Raw genomic sequence first — 27,017 nt, 5'->3', positions numbered from 1 at the left:
TTACACTAGATGTAATTATTGAATATTTACTGTGGACCAACTACTAGACCTAGGGACACAAAGACAAATAGAATACTGTCTCCGCCTTCAAATAAGTCATACTCTAGTTGGTAAAAAGAAATGCAGTCAGATAATATGGTCAGGAGATAATAGCAACAATAGATGTATGAGTAGAAGGCAATGGAAGCAGAGAAAAGAAACATTTTAACAGCTAATATTTCCCCAGTGTTTTACAGTTGTCAAAATGTTTTCATAGTCATTATCTTATTTACTTCATACAAAAACCCTGAGAAGTAAGCAAGACACGAATTGTTTTTCCTATTTTACAGCTGAGAGAGACAAGACAGGAGATTCCCTAAGGTCATATAGCAGATTTGCTTAAAGTCATATAGCATAACTGGAAGAATATAGAATCTATCCAAAGTCTATGCTCTTTCTACTATATTATTTGCTTATAATAGAGAATGCTAATCAGAATCACCTGAATAGTCTTGTAGAGGGTCAGTACACAAGCCTAGGTCCTATCCTTCAAAGAGGTGAAATGAAGGCAAATATATTCTGAAAAAGTTTGCCAGTTGATTCTGATGAGCACTCACAATTACGAAATGCTGCGTTAAGAACTGTACATGGTGGCTTATGCCTGTAATCCCGGATATTCCTGAGACTGAGGCTGGAAGATCACTAGAGCCTGGGAGTTCGAGACCAGCCTGGGCAACATAGTGAAATCATGTCTCTTAAAAAAAAAAAAAAGAAGAAGAAGAAGAAAGTATTGCTGTGTTATATCTTGATACTAGTATTTGTGATAACTTCTTAATTGTGGAATTACAAGTAATTTTAGAATATGGGGGGGGGAAATAAATTGATTTTACCTTCTGATACCTTCTTTGAACTTTTCAGAATTGGAGTCCACTAGAAATATGGTCAAGTTGGCAGAGGCAACTAGAACTAACATTGGAATTCAGGTAAGTGTTCTGTGAACTTCTAGGGTTCTATAATAAGAAACTACTCATGAACTCCCAATAATTTGCAAAATCAGAATATTTCAGTTAATATAGGAAAGCACTTAAATGCTGATCATTTTATTGACAAAATTATTTTAAGTTTAGATGGATGTCCATTATGAAAAAATCTAGGAAATATACTTTTTTTTTCATCTTAATACAGAGTCTCACTCTGTAACCCAGGCTGGCGTGCAGTGGCATGATCTCAGCTCACTGCAACCTCTGTCCCCCTAGGCTCAAGCGATCCTCCCACCTCAGCCTCCTGATTATGTGGAACTATAGGTGCCCACCATGCCTGGCTAATTTTTGCATGTTTTTATAGAGATAGGGTTTCACCATGTTGCCTAGGCTGATCTCAAATTCCTGAGCTCAAGTAGTCCGTCCCCTTGGCCTCCCAGAGTGTTGGGATTACGGCGTGAGTCACTATTCCTGGCCAGAAATTTACAATTTTATCCAAATACTGATTGTCTTGATAGCTACTACTTTTGCTAACCAGTTTTATAATTAATTAATTTTCTTCTATATTTTTCTCATAGTCATGTTTATGACTAGTTATTTTTCTGGGGGCAAAAGTCTAAACTTAGTTTCCCTTTTTGAAGAGTAGTGATGTGTTTGGAATTCTAGTGCCATTTCTATTGTAAAATTTACTTTTCAATTTTAAATTTTAGGAGTTCATGCCACTGCAGTCTCTGTTTACTAATGCTCTTCTTAATGATATAGAGAGCAGTCATCTTTTACAACAAACAATTGCAGCTCTCCAGGCTAACAAATTTGTACAGGTAAAGATTAATTTATATGTGTAATATGCTTTTTCGTTAAACAATGGCATGCCTTTAGAAAATTGCTTTTTTCTTTTTCCATTTTAAATACCCTTCACAGCCTCTACTTGGGAGGAAAAATGAAATGGAAAAACAAAGGAAAGAAATAAAAGAACTTTGGAAACAGGAGCAAAATAAAATGGTTAGTATTAAAATGGAGTTTCATATACCTATTTGTGAACATTTAAAATAATCTGCAGTATATACTGACCTTCCTTGCTCTCATTTTTCTAAAATACTGTCTTAACTATCTTGCTGAATATGCTAAAGACATTTAGCATAAAGACATTTAGCTGAATATGCTAAAGACATTTAGTTCTGTAGGATTTCTTTCATATTCTGTGTTTAATACTCTTTGCGACGTAGCTTGAAGCAGAGAATGCTCTCAAAAAGGCAAAATTATTATGCATGCAACGTCAAGATGAATATGAGAAAGCAAAGTCTTCCATGTTTCGTGCAGAAGAGGAGCATCTGTCTTCAAGTGGTGCGTTAGCAAAAAATCTCAACAAGCAACTAGAAAAAAAGCGAAGATTGGAAGAGGAGGCTCTCCAAAAAGTAATGATCTTTTTCTTTTTTATTTGCAAGTTGAATTAGCAGTAATCTGCCAGGAGTTTTGTGTCAAAGTTCTGTGTCTGCCAGGACTGCCTGGAAAGGCGTGTTAAAAGATGGCTAAGCCCATCCCCCAGAGTTTCTCATTCAGTAAGTCAACAGAGGGGGCAAGGCAGGTTACATTTTTTAACAGACTCTCAGGTGGTGCTGATGCTGTTGGTGAGGATCCACATTTTGAGAACCACTATGCTGAGAGCTGAATTTTGGAGTTTGTGAAAGAATATCTTACTGAAGGCAGTAGTTTAATAGATATTTTACTTGACAAGAAAGTTCACCTTTTAAGCAAGTGTGTGTGTATATGTGTACTAATTCAAGCACCTGATAGCAGGGATAGGCAGAAGCTTTGTATTATTGATGAAGTGTAATTTTACGAACAAAATTCTATAAGATTATATGGAATATAGTAAATGTAAATATAAAATGCTATTTCAAATAGGAGCAAGTATTTTATAGACAAACAATATACTAATTATAAATTGTACTTGGCTATCCATTAAAATCAAGTGCCTTTGAATCACGGACCAGAACAGATTAAGTTTAGAAGTACTATTTTGAAAACAGAATATTTCAGAATTTTCAGTTATTTCAACTTAGCTTTACTATAGTAAATATTTGTTTAAAATATAAATTCTAGTGGTTTTCTTTCTGTCATATTTGTGAAGGTAGAAGAAGCAAGTGAACTTTACAAAGTTTGTGTGACAAATGTTGAAGAAAGAAGAAATGATCTAGAAAATACCAAAAGAGAAATTTTAACACAACTCCGGACACTTGTTTTCCAGTGTGATCTTACCCTTAAAGCTGTAAGTAATTTCTTCAGTATTTTGAAGGCAAGAAGAAAAGACCATCAGGCCAGGCATGGTGGCTCACACCTGTAATCCCAGCACTTTGGGAGGCTGAGGTGGGAGGATCACTTGAGCCCAAAAGTTTGAGGTTACAGTGAGCTATGATTATGATTACCCACTGTAGAATGGGTGATCAAGAAAGAGAGAGAGAGAGAAGGAAGGAAAGAAGGGAGGGAGGAAGGTAGGGAGGGAGGGAAAAGAAAGAGAAGTCTCTGTATCTGCAGAAGGGGAAGGTATGCCTTATAAGTTACAATTCTTATGGGATTTAGATTCTGAGATTAATAAAATGTGTTGAGTTTGCAGATTGATTTTCAGTTTTTCATAGTGATGCACAGTTTGAATTTCTTTTGATCTGCCTTTCCCCATGTTCTCTGGATTAATGATTTGTTTGGTTAAAATTGAAGTCTGAGTGTTTAAAATTGCCTCTAAGCCACCAGTTTTCTTGGCTTTGCTGACATAATTGTTTTGACCCTTGAAACTTCTGTCAGTGCTCTGAGTTATATTCTTCAGAATTGGAGTAAATTAAATATTAAAATTGAACCAAATTATTTGTTTGGAGACAAAGCATTCTGCCCTGAAGTATTTTTATTTACTCTTTAAAATGCTTTTTGTAAAATTAATTACATATAAAACCTTTTTTTCCATGTATAGTCCGCAAGTTTTAACCGTTATAAATTTGTGTAAGTACCACCACAATCAGGATTCAGAACAATACTGTCACTTAAAAATGATTCCTTCATGCTACTTACTTTGTAGTCCAACTCTCTGCCCACTCATAACCCCTGGCAAGTACCAATCTGTTCTCTGCCTTATTAGTTTGGTCTTTTCCAGATTGTCATACAAATGAAGTCATATAGTATATAACCTTTTGACTGGTTTATTTTACTCAGCATAATGCCTTTAAGATTCATCAATGTTATGCATGTATCAATAGTTTGTTTCTTTTTATTGCAGAATTCCATTGTGTGACTGTACTACAGTGTTTATCCATTCACTAGTTGGACATTTGTGGTGTTTCCAGTTTGGGGTGATTATGAGTAGAGCTACAGAATATTTTCTTATACATTCTTGTTGAACATAAGTTTTCTTGTCTCTCAAGTCAATACCAGGAGTGGGATTACTGGTTGGTGTGCTAAATGTATAGTTACCTTTTTAAGAAACTGCCAAACCGTTTTCCAGAGTGGCTATAATATTTTTCATTCTAACTGGCAGTGTCTGAGAGTTCTAGTTGTTCTGTGTCCTTGACATGTATCAGTCATTGTTTTTAAATGTTAGCTGTTCCAATAGGTGTGTTATCTAATTGTGGTTTTAATTTGTGTTTCTAAAAATGATTAACAATATTGAGCATCTTTTCAAAGGCTTATTGACAATCTATATTTTAGCTATTTTAAAAATTGAGTTGTTTATTTTCTTGTTGAGCTTGCATATATTTTCTCTCATTCTGGAGCTTCTCTTTTTATTATTTTAGCAGTGTATTTTGGGGAGCAAAAGGTTTTAATTTTGTTGGAATCCAACTTATCAGTTTTTTCTTTTATGGGTCATGCTTTTGGTTATATCTAAGAGTGCTTCACCTAACCCAAGAACATAAAAGTTTATCCTATGATTTCTACTAAAACTTCTGTAGCTTTACATAAAGATATATGATCTGTTTTGGGTTAATTTTTGTGTAAGATTTAAGGTACAGGTTGTTCATTTTTAGCATATGGATGTTATATTAAAATTATACCCATAGGATTTTACTTTATCAGAGTGACACAGAGAGGTCAGTGCTGTTGAAAGAAAAACTTAGGACTTAAATTTCCCAAGAGAAGGGGACACATCAGTCCACGCAGGGCCACAAGGGAAATACTGGGTTTGGCAAGCATAAGCAGGGATGAAAGGAAGCTGAGTAGAGTTTTTGTTGGGGTTTCCTCAGGAAAGGCAAGGTAAACTGTTCCTCAACAGTTTGGCTAGTGTGGATTTCCGTGGACTTTGGATCATAGGGATGGTTTCTAGTTGTGTTGTACCTGACCCCGGGGTGATTTAGGACAGATAAAATAATTGGCTTTGTATGTAAGAGTTAGAAAAGGAGGTGGCTGGATTTATAGACTGGAGACTTGTTGCTTTGCACATGAAAGCTGTGATCCTACCTGAGCCCTTGGCTATCTCTAGGAATTAGCTAGCCCAGGGAGAGTCAGTCTCTCACTGGCCAGCATGCTTTTTAAGATGTCAAAACTGCATAAAATAGAGAAAATAAAAAACATGGTAAATGCAGATGTCCACTTGTTTTGATACCATTTGTTGAAAACACTATGCCATTTTCATTAAATTGCCTCTGCATCTTGGTAAAAATCAGTTGGCCATATTTGTAGGTGTCTACTTCTATATTTTCTGTTTTGTTGCACTGAAGTACTTGCTGTCTTTTTTTTTTTTAATACTTTAAGTTCTGGGGTACATGTGCACAATGCGCAGGTTTGATACATAGGTATACATATGCCATGTTGGTTTGCTGCACCCATCAACTCATCATTTACATTAGGTATTTCTCCTAATGCTATCCCTGCTCCAGCGCCTAATCACCTGACAGGCCCTGGTGTGTGATGTTCCCCGCCCTGTGTCCAAGTGATCTCATTGTTCAATTCCCACCTATAATTGAGAACATGTGGTGTTTAGTTCTTGCTGTCCTTTTTGTAAAGCCCCAGTGTCTTGATTATTTTTGCTTTACAGCAAGTCTTAAAATCAGGTGCATAGTGTGGGTCTTCCAGCTTTATTCTTTTATAGAATTGTTTGAGTATTTTAGGTCCTTCGACCTGCCTTAAAAATGTTAGAATCAGCTTGTCCATATCTCCAAAAACTCTTGCCAACATTTTGGTTGGATTTGGTATTAAGTTTTAGATCAGACTGGGGAGCATTGACTGTATATGTAGCATCTTAGCAATATAAAGTTGCCAACACATGAACATACTATGCCTCTCCAACTACTTAGGTCTTTGATTAAAAAAAAAAAAAAAATCAGCATTTTGTAGTTTTCAACATACCTTTAATAAGTTGTGTTAGATTTAATCCTGTGTATGTATGTGTTTATTTGGGGGGGCTATTGTGAATGGTCTGTATGTACACATAAGTGCATATGTATAGATTTCCTTTATTTAAAATTTCCATTGTTAATTGGTTTGGGGGCTTTTTTGTTTGTTTTTGTGTTTTGAGACAAGGTTTTACTCTGTCACTCAGGCTGGAGTACAGTGCCGTGATCATAGCTTACTGCAGCCTCACCCTCCTGGGCTCAAGTAATCCTCAGCCTCCCAGGTAGCTAAGACTACACGTGCATGCCACCATGCCCAGCTAATCTTTGTATTTTTGTAGAGACTGGGTTTTGCCATGTTTGCCCAACCTGGTGTCGAATTCCTGGGCTCAAGGAATCCACCCACCTTGGCCCCCCAGAGTGCTGGGATGACAGGTGTGAGCCACCGTGCCTGGCTGTTTTAATTGTTAATATTTAGAAATATACTTGATATTTTGTGTGTTGGTCTTGTATTTTGCAGCCTTGCTAAACTCACTTATTTGTTTTAGGATCTTTTTGTAGATTCTTCGGGATTTTCTACATAGAAAATTATGTTACCTGCAAAGGGGGACAGTTTTATATCTTCCTTTCCAATCTGTATTCCTTTTATTTCTTTTTCTTATTGCCCTAACTAAGGCTTCTAGTACACTGTTAAATAGGGGTAGTGAGAGAAGACATCCTGGCCTAATTGTCCATCTTAGGGGAAAAGCACTGTCTTTCACCATAAAATATGGTGATGGCTGTAGGTTCTTTGAAGATGCCTTTAATCTGGTTAAGAAATTTCTTTTTTCTAGTTTGCTGAGAGTTTTATCATGAATAAAGGTTAGATTTTATCAAATGTTTTTCTGCATTATTTGATACATGTAGTTTTGTCTTTAGCCTGTAAATATGGTGGATTATGTTGATATTTGAGTGTGGACCTAGCTTTGCATCCCTGGAATAAGCCCCTCTTGGTCATGAGGAATTGTTTTCTTTTATATATTGCTGGATTCAATTTGCTACTTTGTTGACTGTTTTTTTCTTTTTCTCTCTGTTAGAGAAAGATTGATATGTCTAAAAAAACTGTTTTTGTCTGATTTTGAAAGTGTAAGGGTGATTCTGGCTTCATAAAATGAATTGGGAAGTGCTCCCTCCTATTTTTTCTGGAACAGATTGTGTCAAATTTGTGTTATTTCTTCTTTAAAAGTTTGATAACATTCCTCTGGTGAAAGTGTCTAGGCTTGGGATTTTCTCTTTTGGAAGTTTTTTTTTTACTACGTATTCAGTGTATTTTGATATAGACCTATTCAAGTTAGTTATTTCTTCTTAGGTGATTTTTGGTAGCTTGTGGCTTTCATGGAATTGGTCCTTTTTATCTAGGTTGTTGAATTTATGTGCATAATGTGTCTTGTAGTATTCTCTTACCTTTTAATGTCTCAGTGGGCTGTAGTAATAACCTCTCTTTCATTCCCGATACTGGTAATTTGCATCTTTTTTCTCTTTCTCTCTCTTTGGTCAATCTGGCAAGAGGTTTATAAGTCTTATTATCCTTTTAAAAAAGAAATAGCATTTAGTTTCATCAATTTTTCTTTTTCTCAATTTTACTGATTCTGCATTTTATTCTTTATTTCTACTTTCTTTGGGTTTATTTTGCCTTTTAAAAAAAAGTTTCTGAAAGCAGAAGCTTATGTTGTTTATTGAGACCTTCCTGTGCTTTTCTGATACATTTAGTTCTTTAAATTTTCCTCTCCAAGCATTGCTTATGTATATCTCACAAATTTTGAAATTTGTATTTTCATTTATATTCAGTTCAAAATATTTTCTAATTTCCCTTGAGACTTCGTCTTTGATCTGTGGATAATGTAGAAGTCTGTTGTTTAATTTCCAAGTATTTGAGGATTTTCTGGATATCTTCCTGATACTGATTTTTAGTTTAATTCTATTATGGTAGGAGAAATACTTGTTATTATTACATTTCTCTTAAATCAATAAAATAAGAAAAGTAGGGAAAAATCAAAACTAAAAGCTGTTTCTTTGAAAAGATCAGTGATGAATTTTCCATGTGCACATTTGAAAAGCATGTGTGTTCTGTTGTTGACTGGAGTGCTTTGTAAGTATCAATTGGTTCCTGTTGTTTTAAGATGTAATTTATTTCTTCTGTATTCTTGATGATTTACCTTTTGCTACTTTTATCAATTACTGAGAAAGGAGTTTTGAAGTCTCCAACATATGGTGTATTTTTAGTTCTATCAGTTTTTGTTTTATGTATTTTGAAGCTCCATTGCTTACACAGTAACAATTATTATATGATCTTGGTATATTGATCCTTTTATCCTTAGAAATGTGTCTTTTTATAGTGATAAATTCCCTTACTTTTTATTCTACTTTATTTAATATTGATATTTTATTCCAGTTTTGATTATTTTGAATGTAGCGTATCTTTTATCATTCTTTTAATTTTATCATATTTAAAGTGAGTTTCTTATATAGCATATAGAGAGCATATACTTCTGTCTTGATTTTTTTTTTTTTTAAATCTATTTTGGCACTATCTTATAAGTGGAGTGTTTAAACTATTTATATTTAAGGTAAATATATGTTCAGATTTAATTTTATCATTTTATTTCTTTTTCATTTATGCCTTATGATATTTTCGTTAATCTATTTTCCTTTTGCTGCCTTCTTTTGGATGAATTGATATTTTTCTAGACATATATTTTAATTTGTCTACTGGGTTTTTTATTATGTATCTTCATATACCTTTTTAAAAAAAAATTGGTTGCACACATCTGTATTATTAAGAAGTTATAGTAGCTCAGGTTATATTCCTAACTTCTAAGTGTTTTCTGAAGAAAACATTGTAAAGGAAAAATAGTGTGGCTGCTCATAACACCTCCCCGGCACCAGTGTCATAAATTGAATATTGCTTGCAATGGTCTTGGATTCACTGTCAATTGAATATTGGGTTGCCTGGCCCATGGGTCCAATTACCAGAATGATTTTTTTCGCCTTTGTCCTTATAAAATGAGAAAAAAGTTTAACAAATGAACCAAAACTGAGATTTTGTTTGGTAGAACTCTCTCCCTTCACTTCTCTTGTTCTAATGACTGCAGTGTCTTTTTCAAGAGAATATGGCTGTTACAAACCATTCCTGGCCAGCTTCCAGTTAGGAAATTCAATTTTTATCTATTTATATAACCTGAAAAAATCTCCCTCTAATTATCATTTAGAAACTTGCATTGCCTTAATAACCACAATGGTTGCACGTAGACTTCCATTATTACTTTTTACTTTTGTCTACAGTTACTCTCAGTGGAGCTAAATGTAAAACTACATCGGTTGACCAATGAAAAACTGTGTTTGATTGTTTATGTCATATGGAGTCAACCAGTTAAGCAGCATGTATCAAAACATAATAGTTTTTGAGATCATTTAACATTGTAAATTCTCATTAGAATCCCACAATCAGTGCAACTTACTTGAACTGAGTTGCTATGGACTGTTTATCACCCCCTGCAAAATTAACATGTTGAGATCCTAATCCCCACTGTGATAATGTGATGATATTTGGAGGGTGGGGCCTTTGGGAGGTGACTAGGTGGAGCCCTCATGACCCTTTCCCTTCTATCATGTGAGGACACAGAGAGAAAAGAGCAGTCTATGCACCAGGAATTGAGGCCCACACCAGACACTGAATCTGATAGTGCCTTGGTCTTGATCTCTCAATCTCCACAACTGTGAGAAATAAATCTTTGTTGTTTAAGTCACTCGGTCTATGGTACTTTTGTTGTAGCAGCCTGACGTGACTAAGAATGTACAGATGTAGTAGTACATATATGAACTCTGTCATATATGAAAATGGATATTGTGTCATTAAGATACAAAATAAGCATTCTGGTAAAAAACAAAAATTATCTCTTTCATGGAACAGAAATAGAAGTTCTAAGATTACTAGTTACCTGAAAAAGTAGTAATGAACTGTGAAACACTGTTGAAGAAGCTGAATATTTAATGTGGTTTCCAGAGTTATATGAAAATGCTAGATCCATTTAAAACATGTGCTAGGACAGTTCAGCCTAAAATAGATTATTCTATAAATAGCCAATTTAAAAAAAATGGTTGCACACTTATCTGTGTTTATACATACACTTTTTTTAAGTCTACTTAGAATTAGTTTTTTACCACTTCAAGTGGAATGCAGAAGCATCACCACCTAGAAGTTCCTTTACCTAATCTGGGTTGCATTTGATATATGTAAATTACATCCATATACAATGAAAACCTCACCAGACTCTCAAAATTTTTGCTTTTAAAAGTCATACATATTATAAAGAGGTTAAGAAGGAAAAAGTAGTCTATTATTTACTATTTCTATTCATTCTTCTTGCATTCTAGTGGTTCCATCTTTCCTCTGGTAACATTTTGTCTAAAGAACTTCCTTTACCACTTATTTTATAGCAGGTCTGCTTGTAATGGATTCACTTGGTTGTGTTTCATATGAGAATGTCTTTATTTCATCTTCATTTCTGAAGGGCATTTTCACTGGATATAGAATTCTAAATACAGAAACCAGTTCTTTCACTGCTTTAAAAATATTGTTCCACTGCCTTATGGCATCCATAGTTTCTCATGAGATACCAGTAATCATTTTAATTATCATTTCCCCAATTGTGGCATGTGTTTTTCTTTGGCTGTTTTTGTGGGATTATTATTATTATTTTTTTTTGTCTTTGGTTTTTATCTGTTTAAGACGTATCTAGACCTGGTTTTTGCTGTTTTTTCCTTTTTTGGATTGATTGAACTTCTTGAATCTACAAGTTTGACTCTTGAAAAATTTGAGAAGTTTTCAACTATTGTTTCTTCAATCTGTTGTTTTTTTTTTTTTTTGGTAGTATTCTTTTTCCTCGTTCTCTGACACCCAGTGACTCAAACATTAGAGCTTTTGTTAATCTTCCGCAGCTCTGGAAGTCCTTTATTTTTTCCCCAAAGCTTTTTCCTCTTGGTTGTTTATACTGTTCTGTTGATCTGTCTTCAAGTTCACAGGCTCTTTTCCTTTGTTATCCCCATTCTCCCATACAGTTCGTCCAGTAAATTTTTTGTTCTGGATACTTTATTTTTCAGCAATAAATTTTCCTTTTGTGGCCGGGCGCGGTGGCTCAAGCCTGTAATCCCAGCACTTTGGGAGGCCGAGACGGGCGGATCACGAGGTCAGGAGATCGAGGCCATCCTGGCTATCCCGGTGAAACCCCGTCTCTACTAAAAAAATACAAAAAACTAGCCGGGCGAGGTGGTGGGCGCCTGTAGTCCCAGCTACTCGGGAGGCTGAGGCAGGAGAATGGCGTGAACCCGGGAGGCGGAGCTTGCAGTGAGCTGAGATCTGGCCACTGCACTCCAGCCTGGGCGACAGAGTGAGACTCTGTCTCAAAAAAAAAAAAAAAAAAAAAAAAATAAGAACGGAGTACTGTAGTTCAGCACTTCTGTTTTTATAGGATTGAAAAAGTGAAAACAGTCTAAATAATAGTTCTTTGATTGGAAGTGTTTTCCGCATGTTTTTCTCTGAAGAGTTTAGGCAGTTGTGATCAGACCATCAGGATACAGAGATGAGGATCCTCAGAAACACATCCATCTCCTAAAATTGTGAACCAGTTGGGGCATGTGGTTTTTGAAGTCACTTTTGAATTTTTCAGCTAAAAGCCAGTTTTGCTGGAAATGATTACTCATAGATATTAGATTCAAACTACTTTTCTCCCTAATCTAGACATTATGCAAAATCAGGCATCATAGTATGCTCAGAGTGATATTCAGTGTTGTATGCTTCACTGTATGGTATTTTTATTGATGCAGTCATTGAAATAAATGTATGTTTTATAACATTCTGTATCTCATGAGTTACTCTGCCTTTTGTCTCTGTGTCCATAGGTAACAGTTAACCTCTTCAACATGCAGCATCTGCAGGCTGCTTCCCTTGCAGACAGTTTACAGTCTCTCTGTGATAGTGCCAAACTCTATGACCCAGGCCAAGAGTACAGTGAATTTGTCAAGGCCACAAATTCAACTGAAGAAGACAAAGTTGATGGGTGAGAATTAATATACAGACAAAATTATTTCAAAATATAAAACACTTAATTGTTAAAGTTTCTGTCTAGTACAAGGAAGTGTCTTTTCTAACTGACAAAATTAACTTAAAAATTTTCTGAGTTCTTTAAATATTATTTTATGTTATCGAAGTAGTTATATTTAAGGAACAGATATAATTCACTAACAGTAAGCCTTTCCATTTTGACACAGACTTCTTTTATTTAAGAATTAAAAATCATTTGGGAACATCATATGATGGCCATACATGTTTTGAATGTCCACAGAATTTAACCTATGTTTTCCACAGAGGTCATGCTAGAAAAGTTAAACCATGCCATGAGTTATTAACTATACTTCTGCTGTTCCTTCCCATGTTTCCACTGTAATAAGCACAAATAATTAAAAAGTATTTGCATCTCCTATAAGAAGCTGAACCATGTAGTATGATTTGTTTTTAATATTTAGTTTGATTCATCTGTGATTGTTAAATTAATAGATTTTTCTAAACACAGAATGGAATAGACTGATTATTAGTTATTCTCTGGAGTGTTGAGTTTTGTTTTTTGTCATTGTTGTTTCAGAAATGTAAATAAACATTTAAATAGTTCCCAAACTTCTGGATTTGGACCTGCCAACTCTTTAGAGGATGTTGTACGCCTTCCTGACAGTTCTAATAAAATTGAAGAGGACAGATGCTCTAACAGTGCAGATATAACAGGTAGTTTTCCACACTAAAAAGAGTGCTAATTTATAAAAGGTCAGATTGTTCGAATGTGATTGTTAAATTAATTTTTGCTCTGGAATTTAAAAATCAGGCCTTAGATTGTAAATTTGTGAGATCTTATTCACAGTTGTTATCATGGTTCCTTTCTTGAAGTTGATAATTGGTTATTGTTAAAGAAATTTGAATTGTCTCACTTGATAGAATGTCAGTATTTTACCTTATGAAATCCACCTGTAGCCAAGTTTTGACTTTGTTCTTTTTATTAAAGGTCCTTCCTTTATAAGATCGTGGACATTTGGGATGTTTAGTGACTCTGAGAGTACTGGAGGGAGCAGCGAATCTAGATCTCTGGATTCAGAATCTATAAGTCCAGGTACATCAGTATTTAAGTCTAGCAATGAAACTCATTGAAAGATCAGTCCTTTTTTGGGTATTTTTTGACTACCGTGCTTTTATAGTGAACTTTCATACATAATAGAGAGGAAAGTGTACAATTTAAAAAATAGTTTTTAAAAACCCCTCATATATTCACCACCCAGCCTAAGAAATAGATGGTTATCAGTATATTAGAAGCCCCTGTACACACCTCCGTGGTAACATTGCCGTATCTCCCACCAGAATAAACCATTATCCTGAAATGTTTTAAAAATATTCCCTAGCTATTTTGAATGTTTCTAGTACCTCTATCTGGTGAAGTTTTGCTCTCTTCTGAATGTTATACAAATTGAATTACACTATTGTGACTTCATGTATTTTTTTTAAGATCTATGTGAATGTAGGTAGTCATCTTTATTTTCACTGCTGTATATTCTGTGACTCTAACTGTCATCTTTTGGATTGTTTGGTACTTAATTGCTATAATAAACAATGTGATTTTGCTATTTCTGTGCCTGCAACTACTTATTCTTGTTAATTTTTTACAAATGTGCTTTAAGATACTTTGATACAGATTATCTCATGGTCCCCAGAGAGAAACAGAGTAAGCATTTTGAATTCTCCATTAGTGGCTTCTAAGAGGGCGATTTGCCTAGGTTATACAGCTAGCAGTAGAAGAAGGTAGCAATTGAACTCATGAGATTCTACATCCAACATTCTTCCTTTACACCTCTACCAAAGACTGCTCCAGGCCCGTTCTTTCTGGCAACGTTTCTTTTCTCTAGGATCTTAATAGATAGATTATAGGATTTAAGCCATCTCAGATTCCAAGGCCTTTTTCTTCTCTTACATATTGCAGAAGTTTTACTGATTTAGATAAATCTCTTATATTTAAAGTTAGAAAAATATTTTCACGCAGCACTGTGTTTATAGGATGATTATCACCTGCCACTTTGCTGCCTTCTTTAAAAGTAGCACTGTTCAAGGAACATTCTGGAAATGTGAGCCTAATATTGAACTGAATATTTGTAATTAGCTTTGTAACAACAAACTGGTTCTAGGTAGCTCCAGAAATTATGACCCAATCTAGAGCAAGCCCCATATTATTTAGGATCCCATAAAACTTAATGTGGTAAAGACAAAATTTTAGAAACCACATCACCTGATAAATGGGTGAAAACCTGGGAATGCCTTGCCTGGAAAAAAGGAAAATTGGAGACCTGTCAGCTGTCTTCAAATACTGGAAGTGAAAAGGGATTAAAGTTAGAGTACTTGTTTTCTCCGTTTGGGAAAAAATATGACCAAGCCTGGGATTTATAGGGAGGCAGTTTTCTGTTCAGTAATGTAAGAAATGCATTTTACATTTAGAATAGTTATAAAATGGAGCAATACAACTTTGTGATTTATCAGTCATTGGGGGCACATTCAAAGTGAAAACTAGATAGCTACCTTTAAGCATATTGTGGAGAAGAATCCTTTGGTGAAGAGGATGTTCTTTAAAATCATTTGTAAAGGCTTTTCTAACTCTGAATTTGAAACTGTTAAGGCCTTGCATTAAGGTGAATTCTTCCACTTAGATGTAGGCCTGTGGAGAGGGAGTAAATAAACCTCATTCCCAGTTGAGCTGCTTCCAAACATGCTTTGATACATATGCAGTGTCCTTTGCTGACATAGCTTGTATACTGTGGTCTCAGCTCCCTGCCAGTATCACTGGGCTATTGTTCCTGGTTCCCAGTCTGCCGTCTTGCCAGTAACATAAATGTGATGTTACTGTTGGGTTGTTGTATTCAAAGATTTTTGTATCTTTTAGAAAGCTTTTGGTTTAATCGTATACATTTATAACTTAATTCAGCAAACATTTAACGACAACTTTACTGTTGTGCCAGCTACTCTGTCACATGTTAGGTATTAGACATGAATGGAAAATATCAGCTATACTTGTGAAGTTTACCATATCTAATACTTACCATCGGAAGTTGGCAGTAAAGTGTTATTGGACTACATGAGCCTCAGTTTTAAATTTGTTCAGGAAAGTCAGATTTGGTTAAACATCTTTTCATTTCCAGGAATGAGTATCAGAATTCCCTGTTACCCAGAGAATGAGAATAGAAGCAAATTTTTACATTGAAGCTAATAAAATAGTATGACTTTTGTTAATTCAAAAGTGTTTTCATTTCCTATTTCAAAGATCCTACAATGAATGGTCAGGTAATTGTATCCACAATTTTCTTTTAGGAGACTTTCATCGAAAACTTCCACGAACACCATCCAGTGGAACTATGTCCTCTGCAGATGATCTAGATGAAAGAGAGCCATCTTCCCCTTCAGAAACTGGTATTGTATTTACCTGAATTAAGTCCCACTAAACCAGCTGAATCAGTAGCACTGCATGATATTAGAAAAATAGTATAATTTTAAAGAATCAATACTTTCTTGTGTATTAAACAAAAAAAATTCACCATGACTTAAATATATCCCAACAATTATGTAGAAGTACGAGTTGATAATGTATTAATTAAATGTTACAAATACAAATATTAGAATAGGCAGCAAAACTACTGATGTAAAATGTATTGGCATGGTGCTAAAATAACAGGCTAGATATCATGTGTTTTCATAAACCTAATACTATGACTTAGTGTTAAAAGGGTTGGGGTGCATAAAAAATTCTAAAAACCTCCTTCAAAAGAAACAATGCAAGAAACCAAGCAAGAAAACTAAGTAAGTGTACTTCTTGAGGATAAGGAAGTTGTGAATTTTGAAGGATAAAGTTAAATCAGTTACCTTAACAACTTGAATTAGAGGCGTATAAATTCGTTTTGTACGTTTAATGCCTACAGATACCTGGTTTGGCATCATTTCCTAAATTAATGGAATATGTGACTTCCAGTATAGTATTAATATGTAACTAGCTGATATTAACTATAATTTTATAGTAAATTAAGAAAGCTTTGTCTGTAATGCAGATAATGCTCACACTCTAACCTCACACAGCTATTTTTCTTTGTTTATGGGGACTTTTTCTAATGCCTCCTATGACACCCTTCCCAGCTCTATGAAAGAACATGTTAATAATAGTGTAAATATGCTGATTCTGAAAACATTATGCCATGTTGTTATTCATAGCAATGACTTGGTGACGACTTTTACTCATAGCTAAAATGCTTGATAAATGTGCCTTTTAAGAGATCTATAAATTGGACCTATAAATTGGATGCTAAGCAGCTATTTTGATATTACAGATTCAAAGCTTTTTATAATATATGAACGATTACAGGGTTTAAAGATTATTCAAAATATGGTATCACATGGTATAATTTTTCTATCATTTTACAATTTTTATAAACTATTTCTCTCGCAAGGACCCAATTCCCTTGGAACATTTAAGAAAACATTGATGTCAAAGGCAGCTCTCACACACAAGTTTCGCAAATTGAGATCCCCCACGAAATGTAGGGATTGTGAAGGCATTGTAGTGTTCCAAGGTGTTGAATGTGAAGAGGTAAGATCTTTGTGGAATTGTGTTGGCCCTTTTATGCTTTTTGTTTTCTACTTTTTTGTTATTAATTTTACTTTTTAGGATCTTTTGCAAATATATGTTTAATTGTTCTGCAGTATGCCTTCTACAATTTTATGTTTTGTTTTGTTGTTAAATCTTTCAAATACCACAAGTAATACCGCTTAAACTCACTTTTGTTGTGTTACCCCCCACCTGCAGTTTGCCCAGTTGTGAATAGTTTTAAGGTTAACCAGTTTCAAACTATCATTTTCTTGTAGTGTCTCCTTGTTTGTCATCGAAAGTGTTTGGAAAATTTAGTCATTATTTGCGGTCATCAGAAACTTCCAGGAAAAATACAATTATTTGGAGCAGAATTCACACAAGTTGCAAAAAAGGAAGCAGATGGTATCCCTTTTATACTCAAAATATGTGCCTCAGAGATTGAAAATAGAGCTTTGTGTCTACAGGTACATTATAACTCTTAAAATTTTAAAAAGCATAAATGCCTGTGTAACCTAATGAAAAGGAGACTTTAAAGGAAAATAATGTTCAGGGGTTTTGTTTTGTTTTGTTTCTGAGACAAGGTCTCACTCTGTTGCCCAGGCTGGAGTACAGTGGCATGATCACTGCTCACTGCAGCCTTGACCTCCCAGGCTCAAGCAACCCTCCCACTTCAGCCTCCTGAGTAACTGGGACCACAGGCACGTGCCACCACGCCTGGCTAATTTTAAAAAAAAATGTCTGTAGAGATGGCGTCTCCTTATGTTGCCCAGGCTGGTGGTCTTGAACTCTAGGCTCAAGTGATATTCCCGCCTCTGCCTCCCAGGCACCTGGCCAATGCACAATCTTTAATAACTAAATTTTTTCAGATTTCTACAGAAAATGTTACCTCATTTGGCCTTGAATAGTTTTTTCTAAAATACTAATAAAATTTGAAATAGAATGAAAAGATTGAAAATCAAATATATGTAGATTTAGCCATTTGCACTAAAGAATTTTGCAAAATTTTTTTCTTTTCTGTTGAAGGGAATTTATCGTGTGTGTGGAAACAAAATAAAGACTGAAAAACTGTGTCAAGCTTTGGAAAATGGAATGCACTTGGTAGACATTTCAGAATTTAGTTCACATGATATCTGTGACGTCTTGAAATTATACCTTCGGCAGGTAAAATTTTTACCCTTGAAACCCACCATTAAATTAAAAACAGCAAAAATCTGATTTGTATTTTGCTGATATTTGCTATACGTGTTTTTTCATTGGCATAGACGGTATGGGTGTCTTGCTGATTATTAGTGCATGGGTCAAAGAGTATATTAAATATATGTACAGTTTAAAGAAAAATAAAAACAAACTCATCTCCCATCACCCACCTTAAGAAAATAGAATATTACTGTACCTTATAAAAAACCCCCACGTTCCTCTTCCAAGTTACATCCGCCTAACTCCACCAAAGAGGTCTTTAATAATCATAACTCTCTCTCTTTTCTTAATAGTTTTAATACATGTTATTTATTCCTAAACAATGTATTGTTAACCTTTGGAAAATTGACTTGAAAGCATAAATCTAGCTGTGTAAGGCAATCCCAGTATCCACACAGTTATATGAAGTAAATAAAACAGTGTCTGGATCGTAGGCTGGCTTTGCCTTCGTTGATATTTTAAAATAGCCATTGTGATAGGGTAGTGGTCAAGATCATGAATGTGTCCTGGGAACACGTAATTTACTACATTTGGACCATCTGAAAGGACTGTCCTGTAAGCTGGGTACTGCACATTCTAGCGGGAATATGGTCAGGGAGTAGGCTGCTCTCTCTTTTTTTTTTCTCACTGTTATACCTGTAGTTTGCAGGAGTAGGTCCAAAGACCTACTTGGTGGGACGAAATAAATGGCTTTGGTAGCATCAAGCAGCAGCTCATGGAGGGATTGCAAAAACTTAATCAGCACATTGTCATGAGACAAGTACAAAAAAAGATCTGAGCCAAGCTTAGCTGATACTCTCTGTCCTCGGGTGAAAATGAAGAGATAATGTCAGAGAGAAAGCGATGATAGTCCTCAACATATCAATCTCTGCAGTTCTGTTGCTCCCAGCTGGATCCTTTTAAAAAATTTTTTTTAAATTGACATGTAATAATTGTACACATTTATAGAGTACACAGTGATGTTTTGGTATATGTGATGCATAGTGATCAGCTCAGGGTAATTAGCCCAGCCGTCATCTCAAACATTTATCATTTCTCCATTTGAGGAACATTCAACACCCTCCTTTTAGTTATTTGAAAGTATGTAATATATTATTGTTAACTACAGTCATCTTACAGTGGTATAAAACACCAGAACTTACTCCTCCTTATCTAGCTATAATTTTGTACTGGATTTTTAAAAATGTGGTAACTAGCTGCCATCCTGGGATATCTCTTCCACCTTCTCCTCATTTTTGAGGAAATGCCTGTCATGTCTTCCCTTTTTTTGTTGTTTTTGTTTTTGTTTTATTCTCCTGTTTTGGTCATGCCCATACTTGAGCAAGGTAGAATAGGAGTAAATATTTAAAACCTTATTTATCCACGAATGTCTTTATATTCTACTCTCTTGAATGGAAATATCATGGTGTTGATAGTGTGGAAGGTTGTAATATTCTAGGCTGAAAATTATTTTTCTTCAGAAATTCAAAGGTTTTTTTTGTTGTCTTCACCTAAAATCCTTCTCATTTCTAACTCCTTGTATGTGGCCTATGATTTTGTCTCTGAAAGCTTGTAGAATCTTCTTTTTTTCCCTTTATCCTAAAATTGTATAAGTTTGTGTTTCGATGTGGGTATATTTTATCCACTATTCCGGGCACTCCATGAGCACTGCCAATCCTGGTTAGTCCTTTAGTTTTTGGAACTTATCATTTTGCTGCTCATTTCTTCCCCTCTATTTTCTCTTTGCTTTCCATCTGGAACTCTTATTTGGATACTTGACAACCTGGACAGGTTCTCAAGTTCCCTTATCTTTTCTCTATCATTCATTTCTTTTTTTGTTTTCTTACAACACTTTCTAAGAGATTTCCTCAGCTTTATCTTTCTTCCTTGCTGTCAACTATTTCATTCCTGGTATCATGTTTCAATTTTCCAAAACTGTGGTTTTTGTTCTTTTTGCAACTTTCTTCCTTTTTTAATGACTGCAGTATCTGAGGATATTTATAGTTTGTTTTTTTTTTTTTTTTTATAGTTTAATCCTTTTTTTTTTAAAGGATTCTTTTCTTGGCTTATTCTCTAGCCTTGCCCAATAGAAATATAATGTGAGCCACATATTACAATATTAAATTTTCTAGTAGCCACATAAACAGGTGAAATTAGTTTAATATTTTACTTAAACTGAAAATACCATTTGAACATTTAATCAGTATTTTTAAATTATTAATGAAATAATTTTACCTTTTTTTGTTACTGAGTCTTTAAAATCTGCTATGTTTTGTTCATTTAAAGTACATTTCAGTTTAGACCAGCCACATTTCCAGTGCTCAGTAGCCGTATGTGCCTTGTGGCCACCATGTTAACAGCACAGTCCTAGACCTTTACGTTTGTTTTTTTTTTTTCCTACTCATTTTGATTTCTGTCTCCGTGGTTGTCTGCTTAAAATGAAAGAGTTGAAAATTGAATCTCTTTCGAAGCTCCTGAACACATGAAGTCTTTGAAGACTTTGAGCTTTATTGTAGGGTGATGTAGGCGGACTGTTTGGGAAACACTTGATGCCTCTATCGCTATAGGTTTCTGTTTATGGGGGAGTCTGATACCCCAGAGAAGAGTCTTTTCTTGCCTAGAGTGTGGTGCCAGTCCTGTAAGAGCCAAGCAGGCTAAGAAGGTCTCAGGATCTCTATGTTTAGAACGGCATGTGTAGCCACTAAATCCCAGTTTTCAGATAGTTGCCCATCTGTCCTTTGTGTTTGACATTGCCCATCCAGAGACTCTTTGTTTTATACTGCCTGGAGAAGAAATCTTGAGACTTCTCGGAAAGAGGCTGCTCAGAAGAGTCAAGTGGCAACAGGGATCTACAGATCTTAGCCATCTCAGATAGCCCACGCTCCAGCAGTTTCAGAAGACCTACTGCTGACAGTCCCTGAGTCTCCTTAGGATTCTGTCAGTCATGTTGGTTCACAGTTTGAGATTTCAGCTTTCTCAGAGCTGCTAAGTCAGTACTTGTTCATTTGCTCTTCAACTCTTCAGCTTATGAAGTCATGCTTTCGTCTCCTCTCTTCTTCTCGCACTCCTGTGGGCTTACTGTATTTTAGTGGGATTGCAGGGAAAGAAATTGGGTATAATTGTTGAATCTACCATGTTAGCCCAGGAAACTACTGGTGTATCTTTAATCACATTTTACAGGACTCTTAGCTGAAAAATGGAGGCCAAGTAGCGTTGAATGACTATAAATCTCGTAATGAATCGTCCTTTATCTCTTCTAGCCAGGCAAGGAGAGGAAATGAATAGGGTCCAATACTATCAGCTCTCATTCTGTCTCAGGAATATTATGTGATGGAGACTTTCTTGTGAGAAAGCATGTTCCATTCTTAAAACAATGTTAGAGAGTAGCCTTAATGCTACTCATTTACTGTGTAGGAAATCTGCAGCTCCAAGAGGTGTTAAGTGACTTCCTTCAGATCCCAGAGTAGTGTGGGTAGAAATTGATTTCAAGGCTGCCCCTCTCTAGGACCAGCAGAGGAAACTAGAGAAAGGGGCACCTACCTCACCACTGACAAAATAGAACATCAGGTAGTAGTTAGAGGTACCCTGTGTTTCATCACAGAGCAAGTGGAAACATTGAAATTCGGTATGACACCGGGCAGATCAAAATGGCATGCCCTTTGTTAGTTTGAGAAGGTACTTGTTCTTTTGAACTATTTATGACAATTCAAGGTGTGTTAAAAAATTAGATAAATAAAATGTTGACAATGTTTTCTTGCTGTTTCTCTCATATCAAGAAAATTCAGTTTATTTGCCTTTTTAATTAATTTGACTTATTTTATGCATTATCCTGGGTTTTATTTCAATAAAACAGTTGAAGATCATACTAACTTTGGGGGAGTCATGAATGTAATTGGTATAGAATATATATCAGACTTGTAAAATTCCATCATGCAGCTTTAGGTTTAGTTTTACTGATTATCAGTTAAGTCATTTTTAATACAGATACAATTTATGATGATGATTCTAGGTTTACTTTATAGACCACATCTGTAGCAAACATTTACATTACTAAATGTGGATTGACTTTAAATCTTCTTAATGTAAAGGGACATCCTAAATCGTTCTGAAACTGTTAGTAATAGTTGATTATTAACAGAAAAAAAGAGTACTCACCCCAATGTAATTTTATTTCTTTAGCTCCCAGAACCATTTATTTTATTTCGATTGTACAAGGAATTTATAGACCTTGCAAAAGAGATCCAACATGTAAATGAAGAGCAAGAGACAAAAAAGGATAGTCTTGAAGACAAAAAATGGCCAAATATGTGTATAGAAATAAACCGAATTCTTCTAAAAATCAAAGACCTTCTAAGACAATTGCCAGCATCAAATTTTAACAGTCTTCATTTCCTTATAGTACATCTAAAGCGGTAAGAATTTTATATAACTAGAACATTCATTAATGGGCAATTGATTTTGTTTTGTTTTGTTTTTAATTGTGATAAAATCCAAATCCACATAACAAAATTTACTTTCTTAGCCATTCTTTTTTTTTTTGGGGGGGGAGACAGAGTCTTGCTCTGTCGCCCAGGCTGGAGTGCAGTGGCAAGATCTTGGCTTACTGCAACCTCCGCCTCCTGGGTTCAAGCGATTCTTCTGCCTCAGCCTCCCGAGTAGCTGGGAATACAGGTGCATGCCACCATGCCCAGCTAATTTTTGTATTTTTAGTAGAGGCAGGGTTTCAACATACTGGCCAGGCTGGTCTCAAACTCCTGACCTCATGATCTGCCCACCTCAGTCTCCCAAAGTGCTGGGATTACAGGTGTGAGCCATCACACCTGGCACTTCTTAGCCATTCTTAAGTGTTAAGTGTGTTCATATTGTTGCAGTGTTACTTTTAAAATGAACATTTCATCTCCAATCTGTGCAAGGGAAGGGGAGACATTGAAGATATATGTATTTGCAGCCAACATGGTTCCCTCAGATGCCTCCTGTGTGCCAGGCTCTGGCTGGCTAAACAAGGATGAAAACACAGGGCTTCAGCCATCTGTTGGTCTCATCAGCTGCAGGGACAGATCTGCAGACAAGCAGAGTACAGCATCATTGTTATAACAGCTATGTACAGCATGCAGAGGAAGATTGTGTGGTCAGGGCATAAATCAGAGGAGATAGCCCTTGAATCAGACTTACAGAACCAAGTAGTATCTTGGTGGGCAAAATGACACAGAAGAGCATTCCAGGCACAAAGTCACAGACATGGAGACACAAGAGCACATTGTGCATCTGAGAAATACAAGTGAATTGGTTAGGCTGCAATACAGCAAGCAGTAGCAGAAACTGAGCCAGCTAGAGGCCTGATAAAGTTTTGCGTGCCTGGTAGGTGCACTGACCATCTTGCTTCGGTACGCACTAAAGAATTTTGAGCTAGGGATTTGACAGGCTCAGATTCGCCTTTTAGATATTTTGGCAGCAATATGGAAACTAGGTTGAAGAGGAGGCCTTTATTACAATTCAGATCTCCTTGAATAATCATAGAAATAAAAGGTGGTAAGAGCTTCAAGTGAGGCCAGAGGAGTGGGGATGGTGTTGGAACTGAGATCTTCAGAAGGGAGAATCATCTAGACTTGAAGACTGGAGATGGGTAGTGAGAGAACTGACAATGTTGTTTAGGTTCCCAGTATAAGGACTTGGGAGGATATACCATATACTGAGATGGGAGCAGTTTTTAGGGGTATTTTTTCTTTCTGCTGGTAAAACTGTAGTACTTCCTTCTACTTGAAATTTATTTCAATACTGTGAAACTGTGAAACTTTATTTGGCATGTGGTCAATATTTTAATCAAATAAATATAACCTTTTCCTAGACTTTTTCCCCCTAGTATTCTTATGCAGCTCATTTTTCCTCCACCCTCTCTATTCCATAGTAAACTACAGTCAAGGAACTCTAATAGGCAAATCTTATGCAACTTTATGTGTTCTACTTTGCAGGGTAGTAGATCATGCAGAAGAAAACAAGATGAACTCCAAAAACTTGGGGGTGATATTTGGACCAAGTCTCATCAGGCCAAGGCCCACAACTGCTCCTATCACCATCTCCTCCCTTGCCGAGTATTCAAACCAAGCACGCTTGGTGGAGTTCCTCATTACTCACTCACAGAAGATCTTCGATGGGGCCCTACAGCCGCAAGATGTCATGTGTAGCACAGGTGTTTTTTCACCTCAGGTTGATCAAGGCTGTTTTCCAAAGCCTCTGTTATCACCAGAAGAAAGAGACCCTGAACGTTCCATGAAGTCACTATTTTTTCCTTCAAAGGAAGTGAGTTTGACCTTTATGGAATTATATTAGAACTTTGTAATGTTTATGTTAATAAGTTAAAAATCTTTGAACTCTTTATTTTGAGGTTGTATTTTACTTCTTCCATTTTAAAAATTATCTTCCATCAACAGGATATCCATACTTCAGAGAGTGAAAGCAAAATTTTTGAACGAGCTACATCATTTGAGGAGTCAGAACGCAAGCAAAATGCGTTAGAAAAATGGGATGCATGTCTCAGTGGTGAGTAGCCATGTTAAAAAAAAAAGTTTGCTGACTTAAAACTGCCGGTAGAACCATGATTAAAGTCAAGGTGAGGGGTGATGAGGGAAGCCAGAGAATGAAGCTTTGTTAGTTAACAAATCTTGACTAGCCATTGAGAAAGTTGCCTTTTAGTGTACCTTGCATTTAAATGAATGTCATTCTTCATAAAAGTCTTTCTTGTAATAAGGACATCTTGGAGGTCATAATGTTTTTTGTGTTCCTTCTGAATTTTGTTTTCGTTTCTGCATTTTGCCATCAGCTAAAATCAAGGTAGAAATGTGTTGAGCAATGTGATATTCATTAGTATCTTCTGGTTCCATAATTCAGTGCATTGAACTAACTGTTCATATGGAGTCAAACTAGACTCTTAAAAAAATTTAGAGTCCTCCTTTTTTTTTGACATGCTTTTTACCTGTGGCCTACATTTAACCCATTAAACACAGAGATGTGTATGTATTTTTTATTTCCTTGACTACAGTCATTTTATTCACTTATTTTCTCTTTATAATATTAGTTGCTGTCATTGCTAGTTGTTAAGCTGGTGAAAAAGCTTCCATTTATATTGTCATTTCTACATTGTTATAGCTAAATTCCAAGTTTTTACATTGCAGCCATATATGTTAAATTTAATGTGTAATCAAGTATCAGTGAGCATAGGGTCTAAAAAGGAAAGGAGTGACGGACATGGTGGCTCACACCTGTAATCCCAACACTTTGGGAGGCCAAGGCGGGCGGATCACCTGAGGTCAGGAGTTTGAGACCAGCTTGGCCAACATGGTGAAACCCCATCCCTACTAAAAATACAAAAAATAGCCAGGCATGGTGACGGGCACCTGTAATCCCAGCTACTCAGGAGGCTGAAGCAGGAGAATCACTTGAACCCTAGAGGCAGAGGTTGCAGTGAGCTGAGAATGTGACAAGTGAAATTCTTTCTCAAAAAAAAAAAAAAGAAAGGAACTAACATTTACCAGGTACCTGCCTGTTCTGTGCTAAGCACTGTGCTTATTTGTTTGATTCTATTTGATCATCATAATAGTTCTGTGCTATAAAGAGCATTATCCTCATTCAGCCCATAACCAACCATCTGAAAGAGACTAAGTAATGCCAAAGATTGTGCTCCTAATACATTTGAACCCAGTTCTGATTGCTAAACCTAACCTTTTTCACTATCCCATGAAGCTCTTAGGAACAGTAATGATAATAAATGTCACTTTCCAGTGTTTATTACATACAACATAATTTTAAGCACTTTTCCTAGTAGATCATTTAGATCACACAGCAACATAGATACACATAGGAGTCTTTTTTCACAGATGAAGACACATAGCCACTGGCAGTGGCTAGACAGTGATTGCCTAGCCCAGTGCAGAAGTGGCAGGCAGGGCTGAGCCAGGACCCAGGCAACTGTGCTTCAGAGTCTGTACTCTTCTCCATTATGCTCTAAGTTTTTCCCTCAGAAATTTAAGAATATACATTGGTGCTTACAGTCCAATTGCAAGGAATCAGGTCCCTTAGAATGCTCTATAAATGTGTGGAGGACCCGGGAAAGCAAATCAAAAGAGCTTTGGCCCGGGTGTGGTGGCTCACACCTATAATTCCAACACTTTGGGAGGTCGGAGTGTGCGGATCTTGAAGTCAGGAGTTCAGGACCAGCCTGGCCAACATGGTGAAACCCTGTCTCTATTAAAAATACAAAAATTATCTATACATGGTGGCAGGCACCTGTAATCTCAGCTACTCAGGAGGGTGAGGCAAGAGAATCACCTGAACCCAGGAGGCGGAGGTTGCAGTGAACCAAGATAATGCCACTGTACTCCAGCCTGGGTGACAGAGTGAGACTCTGTCTCAAAAAACAAAAGCGAAACAAAACAAAAAAAAGAGCTTTGGAACCCAGGGAAGAGAGGCCAGCAGTCCCAGGTGTAGAAGAAGGTCAGATGAGATGACAACCAAAAAGTTACTCTGGTGGGTACCTGTCTGCAAACCACTGCCTAAAAGATGTGGGTGAAGGACTGGGTGGCAGGGACAGGATTGCATGCTCTGCTTGGGGCCGGCTGCAGCTCAAAGTCAGGATGGCGTTGAGGCACGGAGTTGGTGGATGTGTTTCGGCAGTGAACAGAAAAGCAGGAGAATGGAGGGCTGGAACATTCCTGGAATTGGAATTTTTTAGGATAGATGCAGGAACTGAGGCTTTTAAGTGAGAAAACATGGACTATGGGTTCAGACTGTAGAAGAAAGAAAATCTGGGAGCAGATGGGGAAAATGGCATTTTTTAACTTAAAAGCATTCAGCCTTCATTTGACAGAATGGATGTTATG

At 36.1% G+C, this 27,017-nt stretch overlaps 1 protein-coding gene across 5 annotated transcripts in view; it reads left to right on the top strand.

Annotated features, from left to right (window-relative positions):
* ARHGAP29 (Rho GTPase activating protein 29) overlaps positions 1–27,017 on the top strand; it is a 94,664-nt gene that overhangs the window by 42,750 nt on the left and 24,897 nt on the right. For 4 of the 5 annotated variants that reach the window (XM_025355298.1, XM_025355275.1, XM_025355291.1 and 1 more), the window contains 15 exons: positions 898–962; positions 1,670–1,780; positions 1,881–1,961; positions 2,186–2,374; positions 3,091–3,228; positions 12,209–12,366; positions 12,949–13,085; positions 13,360–13,464; positions 15,702–15,800; positions 16,829–16,968; positions 17,244–17,432; positions 17,992–18,129; positions 22,324–22,556; positions 24,114–24,441; positions 24,573–24,681. In XM_025355298.1, the coding sequence (XP_025211083.1) occupies positions 898–962; positions 1,670–1,780; positions 1,881–1,961; positions 2,186–2,374; positions 3,091–3,228; positions 12,209–12,366; positions 12,949–13,085; positions 13,360–13,464; positions 15,702–15,800; positions 16,829–16,968; positions 17,244–17,432; positions 17,992–18,129; positions 22,324–22,556; positions 24,114–24,441; positions 24,573–24,681 (2,220 nt within the window). The remainder of the gene's footprint in view (positions 1–897; positions 963–1,669; positions 1,781–1,880; positions 1,962–2,185; positions 2,375–3,090; positions 3,229–12,208; positions 12,367–12,948; positions 13,086–13,359; positions 13,465–15,701; positions 15,801–16,828; positions 16,969–17,243; positions 17,433–17,991; positions 18,130–22,323; positions 22,557–24,113; positions 24,442–24,572; positions 24,682–27,017) is intronic. The other variant, XM_025355284.1, reaches the window with a different exon arrangement.

Source organism: Theropithecus gelada, chromosome 1 (genome assembly GCF_003255815.1).
Source record: "Theropithecus gelada isolate Dixy chromosome 1, Tgel_1.0, whole genome shotgun sequence".
Lineage (NCBI taxonomy): Eukaryota > Metazoa > Chordata > Mammalia > Primates > Cercopithecidae > Theropithecus > Theropithecus gelada.
Note: the sequence above shows the minus strand (reverse complement) of the source record. Positions and strands in the feature narration are given on the sequence as shown.